Raw genomic sequence first — 12163 nt, 5'->3', positions numbered from 1 at the left:
TGAAAACCGAAAGGGAACAATGCAAAGAAACCGGAAGTCATCACAATGTAACTACTTAGAAACGAAGGGATGATTTGATCTTGATTACAGTTTCGCTTCACAACAATAGAGGTAGACCAGTGGACACAAGCAATTTGACAGATTCAGAGATAAAAACGAGGAAGAGACTGGCAGCACAGGCACTTGTTTCAGTAATAATTTTTTTTAACCATGATGATAACACAATGTATCCAGCTCCGAATTACATGGAGTACCCCCTCCCCAGAATCGCACTCATTTACACTTTCAGGGGAAATGCACTGGCAAACTGTTTATAACCATTGTCTTCTACGGTAATATATCTACACAACCATATATGGTATGCTTGTCTTTAATTGCTTTTATCTCCGTGGACAGCGTCAAAACTCTGTTCGCCGAGTGGAAAAGTCGAATCACACCATGAAATAGTATGTGCTAATCCCGGGCAGAGAGCCAAATTTAAATAAAAATGAGTTTGTTTAGAAATTCAATTCCAGTGTTTAAATTTTGCAGTGAATAACTACAATTTGTTTACGTCTCATTTTCCATAATAACACTACGATATTTTTCCGATGTAATTTTAGAAACAGATTTTAAGGACATTGGCAAGTCAGGATTTTCCGGAGAAAAAAGGTTAAATACATGAGTTTTTTCACTTATGAAATAGTGATTGAGAGTGATATCCCGTGAAGAATTCTCTAATCGATGAAAACCAATAAAGCGTATGTTACAGAGGTAAACAAAAGCACATGTACTTCCTTCAACGGGTAGAATCATCTATACAGCAAGAACAAAAAGCAGTAATGGCTTTGTTGTACATTGTATTCAGGGGACAAAGAGCCAACAAGTCGTCATTTACCATGGAACTTATGCTTAGTATGCTGGGAAAGGCAAAGATATGATATATGCTGAAAGGTAGACCGACTGAGATCAGTTTTTAGGTTGTATGAAGGAAGCAGCATTTAGTAACCGCGAATAAAAATGAAAATAAATCCATTCCAATATTTTTATGACAATGTGATTCAATCAATTCAGTCAACAATCAACCAGTCTGACTCTCTTGACCATTATGAATAATATGTAATTATAGCTGTTAAGGGAAGTAACTCAAAAATAAAGATCGATGCCGGTATGTCCTTGTCTTGTTTCTATATATAAATTTTCAGCCAAAATATCTAGAAGTATTAGGAAATGAAGATACAATAATGTATATATTACAAAAACTATGTGAAATAAGTGAGTTTTGGAGAAATATTATGGTGAAAAATTATGTAGGTCCCTTTTATCAACATTTTACATAGGAAATGTATCGAGAATTGCAAAAACACCGATTTGACAAAATCTAAAAAAGGAGGTTGGCTTGGTAGGTTAAACAGTCCAGAATATAGCCTGTTTAGTACAAATAAACCTAATCAAGAGTTCTTGAAAAATTCTATACGATAACCAGGAACCTTGCCAATGTCCTTAAGCCAATCAAAATCTAAAAATGAGGGGGTACTCCATGTAATTCGGATCTGGATACTTTGTTATTATTATACTATGGGTTAAAAAAATTATTATCGAATCAAGTGCCTGTGACAGGAGGATATGGAGAGAAGCAATCAGAAAATTATGCTGTATTAATAATACTGTGTAGACTACCTCTTCTTTCATCATGGCTTTAATGCTGTATTTTCCCGCAGTCATGCGCGTGGCGGATCTTATTAATATTAAACACAATTACAGCAAAATTTTATTAAGAAATAAACAACAATGTTAAAATGAACTTGGTTGGTCACGTGATCAAATCCTGTGACGCTCGAAGGGCCTCTCAGTAGATTACTTATATTTACATTTGAGACGAATATTTGAATAGAAATATTACACAAACGGCCCGCCGTATCACTATGTTGTGACGCACATTTGAATGTTTATATTGATGTTTCGCGATCAAGTTCAGGAAATCGCTGTCAATAGTGATAAAACAATGATCGATGAAATATGAAGATAACGAACAGTATTCAATCTCGAAAGTCCAATGAAACGATACAAATTTGGAGCAGAGCAAACATGGACTTCAAAATTTAGAGGTGGGATCAGGTGCCATGGAGGAGTGAGCATCCCCTGCCGACCGGTCATGCCCGCCATGTGCTCCTTGTCATAATCGGGAAAAAAACCCGAAAAAATCTGTAGACATTTCAGTGTATAAATAATGTCCTAACAATTAGTATGAAAAACATCAGTCCGCATTTGACTCAATGATAGGTTGTATGTACCGACAAGGATATTGTATCGACCGTAAAACTTGCAAAATGATGACTTCAAACGAGACTGTTTATATCCTTGTTTCATCAACTTGTTTGTCAATAGCTTGCCTCGTTTTAGAAATTGTTCATATGTAGAGCATGCTCTTGCGTATCGAATCAACTGAGAGACATAAACCCCATATGCAGGTGATGTGTATATTGCTACATAAGTAAGGGAAGTTGACGATTGAAAAGTTGAAGTCATCACGTTTATCATAAAGCTCTGTTGTTAGATTACCATTAACGTCTTTTTCTAGTAAAATATCTAAATATGAAACAGATGTGTCAGAATCTGTGGTATCTTTTATTTCAAGCTCACTGGGATATATCGAGTCAAATGAATGAAAGTAATTATTGTTAAATGATAATACGTCGTCGACATATCGAAATGTCGAGTTGAAGGCCACAGCAAGTGTTTTCTTCTTCTCATGTAGAAGTTTTGAATAAATTCTGCTTCATATGAATACAAATATAGGACTGCTAATAAGGGGGCGCAATTGGTACCCATGGAAATTCAAATAGATTGTTGGAAGATCTGATCTCCAAAAACTACATAGATATTGTCAATCAGAAAGCATCTTTTTAATATCAACTTCAGAGTACTTGTGTGTACAATCAGAATGCTTTTTAATAAAATAATTTTGCAAATGACCAATGACAAGGAAAGTATATTTACGAGTTCCATTTTATTGAAAAAGCAGCTGTCTATGATGTCAAAAAGCCTGGACTTTAATTTATCGTGGGGAATGGTTGTATAAAGTGTTGAAAAGTTGTACATTTTGGCGTTACTGATTTTTTAAGTATCCACATCTGATTTACACCACTTCTCAAATATATTGATGTTTAGTACTCCTGAAGTTTCTCCTTCATTACAGTAAATATTGTAGTGAGGAGTAAAGAAAGAGGCTTGGTAGAACATTTACTAGAACCCGCTATGTATCTTTGTAAGGATTTTTATGAAGTTTAGAAATCTAGTAAAGGTGTGGTGATTCAATTTCATTTTGATTGTTGGGAATATTAAAAATATCTTAAACGGGATTATGATTTTGAAGAATTTCCTCCTTAGAAAGGGTACTATGGGTGTAAGTTAGATTCCCACCTGCAGAATTAAATCCTAGTTCCTCTAAATTACAAGATTATGTTGTTACCAGCTTTGTCAGCTGGAACCAGTACATACTGATCGTGTAATCTATCTAATTCCTTTTTCACTTCTGAATTATTAAAGACAAAGGGATAAATAGTTTTCATGCGACCCCTCAATTGCTTAATGCGAGATTTCAACATCCATCTGATGCTCTTAATCCATTCTGACAAAGTGTCAAGGTTTTTTTCGTATTTGGCCCATGGCCTGACGTAGTCTCCCACAGAATTCATAATATTTATAAAATTATGACGCCAGTTGAAAGAACGGAGTTCCCTAAATTTTGGCTCTTTTAAAATAAGGGATTTAAGATCCTCATTATTAACTATGTTTACATCACCAATTATGACGTGCCCAGCAGAATTATAGTTGTAGGGTGAAGAAGAACATGAACACAAAGGAGGATTATGTATCGGATGTTCGATATCAAGGCATTGTAGAGTTTTTTTGTAATTAAAACTTTTGGAAGCAATAGTCGATGTATATTTGTAAGAAATACAAGGTGTGGACTTCAACTTGAAATGTGGTGGAATACAAGACTGGACCCTTTTGTGATTAAGAATATTACTAATATTAACTGCGTCGATTCCTTTGTTTTGCAAATTGAAGTTTAAGGAACTAACTGTTTGTTTGAGCTGTATTATCTTCTGTAAAAGGTGGCGGTTTGCAATATCCATTATCACAGATCCAAGCCTGTATTCTGGTGTCGAAGATATGGACTTTCCTTGACCTTTTCAAATAGACCATATAGAACTTTCAACGGGACAGAGTAAAGTTTGGTGCGAATGTGATGGAGACCTAACTATTTATTTACATAAAGTAGTAGTGAATCAAAAGAAACATCGTGTATAATAGGTTTATTGTATGACCGATTTCCATGACTACGCTTACGTCTCCGAGTATTGTTAAAAAGTCCCATCACATTCACATTGCTACACTGTGGACTTGAAAGATCCCCAATACTATCGACATTGTCATTGCTTCCATGTGGAAAGCCTGTGCCTAGTTTCCTAATCCAGTATTCTTCTGGTTGTCTATGGAAAGGTGTACTCGATGATGGACTATTAGTATGATGGTAAATCTTTTCTAGAATTCTAACTATTGAAAATAATCCTACTGTTTTGTGAGTTCTAAATATAAGTTGTATCAAAAGCGGTGGTATCGTCTGTTTCACTTTCAGTTTAAATACCTTCAAAGGAATTTCGGGTTAAAAAAGTAAGCGCGATTTTAATTTAATTTTCAAACCATTCTTTACACCGAGAAAGATCTAAGGGTTATCTGTTGATTGTGAAAAAAATATTCATATGTTTTAATAATTTTATCTTTGTCATCGCTATCAAGATAGAAGTTCCGAAACCACTGTGATAGAAATATGCAGGCAAGATATCTTGCCGTGTGATTCGGCCACGCTATGACATCTGACCCCCTAATAAATTCATTTAAGAGTAAACAACAATGTTAAAAAGTTCACTGGGAAATGAACTTGGTTGGTCACTTGATCAAATCCTGTGAAGCCCGAAGGGCTTCTCAGTAGATTTGATCACGTACCAACCAAGTTCATTTCCAAGTGAACGTATCGCTATGTTGTGACCCGTAATGACCTAGAAGTTGTTTGGTTTTGAAAGTTTGCCTCGCTCCAACATTTGAATATTTAAATGGATGTTCAGCTGATCTCTGTTTATAATGAAAGAACAATGATCGCCACTAAGAATAATCTTTCTATTTTACGAGTTCTTTATATATGTTCAGTCAAAAGCGGTGGTATCGTCTGTTTCAGTTTACATACCTTCAAAGGAATTTCGGGTTAAAAAGGTAAGCACGATTTTAGGCTAATGATATTATTCAAAACATTCTTCACTCCGAAGGAAGATCTAATGAACATCTGTTGAATGTAAAACATCCATAGACATCCATATGTTTCAATTAATTTATCTTTTTCATCGCTATCGAGTTAGAAGTTCCGAAAGCACTTTCACTGTGACAGAAATATGTAGGCAAGATATCATCTCGCCGGGTGATTCGGTCACATTCCCCCTAATAAGTTCATAAATATTTTCTCTTCAATAGGTTCTTCTAATAAAAATATTTGCAAATGTAAACATAGTCAATTTAAGGAGAGAAACGTGAGATTATCCGAGTTCAGAATCGGTGAAAAAATTATTTTAACAGATAAATCTGCACTCAATATCGTGTTATTTTTTTTATTTATTTAATTATTTTTTGATAGATGACAATGTTTCGTAATAGAGATGTATGTTTCTTCCGATAGCAAGTTAATTTGAAAACAATTTATATATTTACCAGATCAAACAAGGATTAGAACATTTTCTTATTGTTGAAGAGACAATTCCAAAATTTTGACTAAGTAAACTTGATCCATTTTCTTCTTCTTCTTCTTCCAGTAAGGAGTTGACCTCTGATTAAGAGTGATTATAACTCCGGCTTGGTTAAAACAGGAGGCTTCTTTTAAAAACAGACACAACTATGTACAATGGCTTATCACGTCTACCAGGGTTGCAGCTGGGTCCAGGGGACACTGTCTAGTCCCCTCCTGAACTCCTCTGTAGTAGCTGCTGCTGACACTGTCTCTGGCAGACGATTCCAATCTCTCAACGAACGAGGGAAGAAGGAATTCTTATAAACCTCCTTGGTGACACGAGACTGTCTATATCTATGGCTACCTCTATTTCTTATGTTCCCAGGTGTGTAATATTTGTATGGATTAATGTCCACAAGGTGGTTCCTGATTTTATTGCACAGAATAAGTCGATGTAATGTTCTCCTATGCTGGAGTGAGTCCCACTCTAGTTGGTCCAGTAATGATGATACAGACGCAGGGGAGGTGTCCGAGTACTGGTTGAAGACGAACCTGGCTGCTCTACGCTGTACCTGCTCCATATCCTTTGTTAAGTTGGCCTGATAAGGATCCCACACTGATGACGCATATTCGATCGATGGTCTGATCATAGTACAGTACGCTGTTGCCTTAACTGATGATGTACAATGGTCCAGGTTTCGTCTCAGGAAGTCCAAGGTTCCTGTAGCTTTCCCTATATTTGTGCAGATGTGCTTTGGTCCATTGTAGGTCTTGGGAGATGGTAACAACAAGATACTTCCCACTCTCCACCACTTCCAGCTGATGTCCATGCCAGGTGTAAGATGTTTGCAGTGGCTGCCGTTTGTTGGAGATCCTAATAATCGTGCACTTTTCGGGGTGGAAACATTTGCCACTTCTTTTCCCATCCCTCTAAGGCAGTGAAATCTTCCTGTAACTTGATTGCATCTCTCTGATTTCGGATCTGACTATAGACGAGGCAATCATCTGCAAACAGTCTGGCGTCTGAATTGGTGCACTCCGGTAAGTCATTAATGTAGGTCAGGAATAACTGTCACAGGACAGTTCCTTGTGGTACTCCCGAAAGGACATCCAGAGGTGAAGATGTATGACCATCCAGAACCACTGATTGGGTTCTACAACTTAGGAAGTCCTTAATCCAGCCTAGGGTGGTACCTGACACTCCGTAGTGCTCCAACTTCAGTAGAAGACGTTGGTGAGGAACTTTATCAAAAGCCTTTGAAAAGTCCAATGTCTTTTGCCCCTGGTCCATATTCCTCGCTATCTGGTCCAGTGTTATGACAAGTTGTGTCTCACATGATCAGCGGGCTCGGAAGCCATGTTGCTCATCACAGAGGGTGTTGTTCCGATCAAAGTGGTCCATAACTGTGCTGTGTACATCATGTTCCAGGAGCTTGCAGGCTATTGATGTAAGGGAGACATGCCTGTAATTTGATGGTTGATGTTTCTCCCCTTTCTTGTATATAGGGACGATGTTTGCTCGGCGCCATTCATCTGGTATCTGACCATGATCTAAGGAAAACTGGAACATCCTCGTCAGATATGGGGCTATGGACTCTGCGCTTTGCTTCAAGATAAACGCTGGGCTTTCGTCAGGTCTAGTAGCTTTGAATGGGCGCAGTCCCTTTAGTAATTTCAATATTCCTATCTCGTGAATGGTCATGTCGTCCATAGTAGGGAAAGGGTTTGGTCCTAGATCAGGTAGAGTACTTAGATCCTCCCGAGTATATACAGACTGGAACTGCTCGTTAAGAATGGAGGCTTTGCTGGCAGTGTCGCTGTGAAGGAATCCGTCTTTGGACTTCAAAGTCACTATTTGGGATGAATCCTGCTTCCTGTTTTTGATATATGTCCAAAACCGTTTGGGTTGGTACGTAGGTCATCGCTGACAACATCCTCCAAGTAATCTCTGTGTGCTCCTCTGGATTCCCTCTGTAGTTGCCCTTTGAGTGCCTTTTATCGCTTCACATCATTTGGGTCCTTGCTGTGCTTAGCACGTTTATAGGCTTTTTGTTTCCTGTTGCTAAGACGTCTCAGCTCAGAGGTCATCCATGGGTGGGTATGTTCAGTCAGTGTGCGACGAGATGGTACATGATGTTTAACGGCTCCTAATATGAGATCTTTAATATACCCCCACATGCTGTTAACATCTTCAAAGTTGGTATGCGTGAAGGTATCTATATGACTTAGGAGGTCGTCTCTGATGCCATTGATATTGGCTTTCTTCCACAAATATATAGTTCTCCTCTTTGGTCTCGGTCGAGTTATGTGTGTTGTAAAATCTATGAGTACTACATCGTGATCGCTGTTTCCGAGTGGTGGGATAGTCTTGCATCGACTAAGTTGTCCAGGATGGGATGTTAGAAGTAGATCCAAGATGTTCTCTCCTCTAGTTGGGATATCAACTACTTGCTGCAGGTTTAGGTAGGCAGTCATCTGCATGAAAGCGTGGTTTATCTCCCTTGATGTTTGTGAACCACTGATGGCATAGTTATCCCAGTCGATGTCTGGTAAATTGAAATCACTTCCTAATGGACTTTTGCGAGAAGCGCTGACCTTTACAATCGACGACTTACTTTTACGCTAGGACAATATATGGAAGCTCTTTTGCGATATAAATATTGAGCTTAACAGTTAATTAAACGATAATAATAGGCCATTCCAAAGCACATTTTACGTTGTCGAGCAAGTGACCAGTAACCACCCTACCCTCAACCCCCACCCTTCCCACATTGATGAACTCTTGCTTAGTTTTCCTTCCGGAATGGTTTTTCTTCCTTATTTGATTCCTTCAGAAAATGAGATTGGAAGGAGATACTATACCTCACGAATAAGGTAATTTATTTAATTCTGAATCCCATCACCTTTTGCGTTGATTGCATGCCGGTAAATCATGTTAGTGCCCCTAGCACCATACCTATAACCACTATTAAGACTTTCTTGTCTATTGTCAAAACCGTACCTCCGTACATAAGGCAGGTTTAAATGTCAAAGTAAGCCGTAGACTGTAACAGTATGAAAATGTTGTTCTTATGTCGAGAACGCAGATCACTTATATCATGTATAGCTTTATCTGTTGTCTGCTGATCTTGCCCATTTGGTGGACGGTAAAGGCATGACAATATCACTTTCTTTCGGCTATGAGTTCCGAGTCCTTACTGGTGTGAAGATGATTCAGGCCGAGTTCAGTTGTAGCTGCTATAAGAACACCACCATGTGCATCCCCATCCCGGTCCCTACGTATCACATCATACCAAAGTTTAGGAGGGAATATTTCTGATGTACATATCGTATCACTCAGCCAAGTCTCGGTCCCAAGGATAACATCGGGCTTTGTTGATTCAATCATGACTTGGAGATCATTGCGTTTATTTTTAAAACTCTGAAAGTTGGTAACAAGAATACGAAGATTCCGCCGCGCATTTCCTCGTTGTTGTTGTTTTGGCTGCCTTCGCAGGGGTAATAAGGAAGCATACAAAATATTCTACCTTGACTTAATCAGTGCTACATTATGACGTCATAGTAGGCGAGATGACGTCAATTTTAGAATACAAGTTTTCGTAATATTCGTATTTAGAGATGTAATTTAACTCTAGAAAATGAATAGAAACGTGTAAACATTAACAAAAATAAAATGTTTTTATTTTGTTATGCTGTATCTGTCATTTTGATTAAAATCTACCACCGATGACGTCATATGTGTACTTCAAGTAACTTGGGAATTGATCATGTCGTGTAAAGAGAATTTGGCTAAGACGGCATGTACAAAGATACGTAAAATGGAGTTTAAAAGCAAATATCCTGAATATTTTGTGAAATTCATATGGAGTTCAGTTACTAAAACAGGTATGCTAATTTATTTTCATCGATTGTATTCTCTTCGAAGACAGCCAGCTATATACGTATCCCGGTCGGCCTTTCCTCTGTCATTTGTGACAAAAATAATGCAGCAGAACAACAATAAGCTGTATATTTCAAAACATAAGATTTGTACAGATGGAAAGTTTGCCTCCTAAAATACTTGGAAAGTGCTGCTAGAATCCCGAGTTAAGCATGGTTTTACGAAAAATCTCGGTTTATATGTATAAAATTCAAAACATCGGGTAAGGTTTCGTGCGAATGTGTGGAATTATTATTTTACTGACGGAACAGTGGGAATCTAGCAGCACTTTTTAGGCAAAATAGATGTTTTCCAACTATATTATTTACTCAAAGAAATTATTACACTTCGGGGTATTGTTGTTCTGTTGGCTTTTTTACTAAGGAAAATTTCGCTATTAATAGAAGTCACGTGATGCCGTGGTGGTGGTGCACGTCTTTGCGTTAGACACTCTTTTATCTTTATGCAATAGATAATAATAGTTTACATTTATCAGCGGTTTTGGTAAATTATCAAACTTAATTTTCTTTAAAAAGTCTAAATTTCCAGAGAATTGACTTATATGCTTCCTTAACATACCCGCGTTAATGATGAGGATGCCATAGGTTCCCCAAAGCTGGTATCTGATAAACTGCTATAGTTTGGGTCTGCATTACTAGTATCTCTTGATGACAAAACTGAAAAGGTATTACTATCAGCAGAGTCAATTGAGTCGAACAATACAGTTGAATGATTTGGGGCATTGCAAACTACACAGTACCATGAGACAGACTCGTTGGATAGAAATAAATATTCCTCAGAGTCCACCCACGTACATGTTGCATGGTACCAATGGTTGCATTCATCACATGCAATGGCTCTTTGTCCCCAGTCACATGGTTTGTCGCATATGGGACACATATAACTTGAGGTAGAGGGGCCGGGGTTTGTTTCTACACCGCCTATAATTAATAAAATAGACAGAAAGTTTGAAGTGTCGCAAACCACACTTGGCTAGAATTTCCTCTGTTGGAATGTGTTCATATGCCAGTAGTAAATGCAGGTGTTTGCACAGATATAACTGGGCTGTTGGAGGGAAAAGGAAAATTCCTTAGACACGTAGGTGTTTGGTCGTGTCTTATGCAGGCAATACATTGTTTTACTTACCACAAAAGTTATAAAACATAATGCAAGCAAAAGATGTTTCATTGTTTACATTTGCCGGAAGTAGAGAATATTCTCTTGTCAGTATCAACTTAATTGTGAAAAAAACCAAATATTGGTAGATCCACTAATTCCCTTAACGATGGAGTGTAGAAAATGAAAATTTGTAGTCCTTGTTGATCCTCACGAGTCCAGTCCAGTGGGATCAGCCAGAAAATGTGAAATTTTATAAAATTTCATGATAGCTAAGAAGAAGCGTCCTGTTTCACCGAGCTTGCGCAGTATAACTACATGTATCTGCGCATGTTGCACAAGTGTTCAACAGTAGAGCAAGTGCAGTATCAAACTAATTCAGCAATCTTGGTTTCTGAGGCGGTGCATATGTCTAGGTGATTTTTCTCAATCTAGGTTTCATTTGAGTCATCTATTTTTTTTAAAAGTTTTTTGCTGGAGAGAATAGATATATCTTGTTTTCAACTCCCACTACTCTTTGATAAGGTTTAATATAAACAGAAGATTTATAAAACCATAATATCTAAGGATTAGATAAATCACGCGGATCTTTAAACAAAGTATAGAATCACTTGCATATGATCCAGAAATTTCGACCAAACCCTCAAGGGTCTCAATTTTACCTGACTTTTAGGTTATGATGATTTTTTTTATCAATTTTACTAGATGAAATCCCGCGCAAGCGCGGGGAATTGAATTTATACCACTACCGACAGAAAATATATTGTAGTTCTCTACTGACAGCCTACAGGCTTATAGCAGGAACAAATACTTTGTTCAAATTCCCAATGAAGTAGATTTACCTATCCAATCCACCCATCCCCCCAAACCTCCCGTTTTTTTGTGTTTGTTTTATTTGTTTTATTTTTTTTTTAAAAATAGCAATTTCATTAATTGACGTTTATTGTGAGACCTGTTATACTATGTTATGGATATTGTGCTTCAGATGCTCTTATTTCATTTCCGTCTAGGATAAAAGCGACGAATATGCACATTTTACTGATAAATTGATTGGGGGTGGGTGGGGGGGAGGGGGGAATTCACAGGTACTTGGGTCTTGGTTTATAAATATGTTTGTACCTTATTGATATGTAAAAATGTACTTTACTTTTTTACCTTTTTTACCTATCAATAAGGTACATACATATCTATAAACCAAGAACCAAGTACCTGTGTAAAAATTAGCTTTTAACGCCCTATGAATAGGCTCAGTATTTGATACAAAAGACTAAGCTGCAACAATGTAGCCCTCTCCTATTTTTTTTTTGTTTTTTGGATCTGATATTTTCTGGCCTCTCTGTCTGCCCCCCTCCCCCCCCCCCCCCCTC

At 37.6% G+C, this 12163-nt stretch overlaps 1 protein-coding gene across 1 annotated transcript; it reads right to left on the bottom strand.

The window, feature by feature from the left end:
* Positions 1–8922: 8922 nt before the first annotated feature.
* LOC133183429 (uncharacterized) lies at positions 8923–10649 on the bottom strand. The gene is made up of 2 exons (XM_061318389.1): positions 10260–10649; positions 8923–9245 (listed from the first exon to the last, which is right to left on the bottom strand). Exons 1-2 carry the CDS (start codon positions 10578–10580, stop codon positions 8925–8927), a joined length of 642 nt encoding a protein of 213 aa, XP_061174373.1. The 5' UTR covers positions 10581–10649; the 3' UTR covers positions 8923–8924.
* Positions 10650–12163: the final 1514 nt, after the last annotated feature.

The sequence above is a fragment of the Saccostrea echinata genome, unplaced genomic scaffold (assembly GCF_033153115.1).
Source record: "Saccostrea echinata isolate AGI-Se365-2 ecotype Australia unplaced genomic scaffold, CSIRO_AGI_Sech_v1 ptg000009l, whole genome shotgun sequence".
Lineage (NCBI taxonomy): Eukaryota > Metazoa > Mollusca > Bivalvia > Ostreida > Ostreidae > Saccostrea > Saccostrea echinata.
Note: the sequence above shows the minus strand (reverse complement) of the source record. Positions and strands in the feature narration are given on the sequence as shown.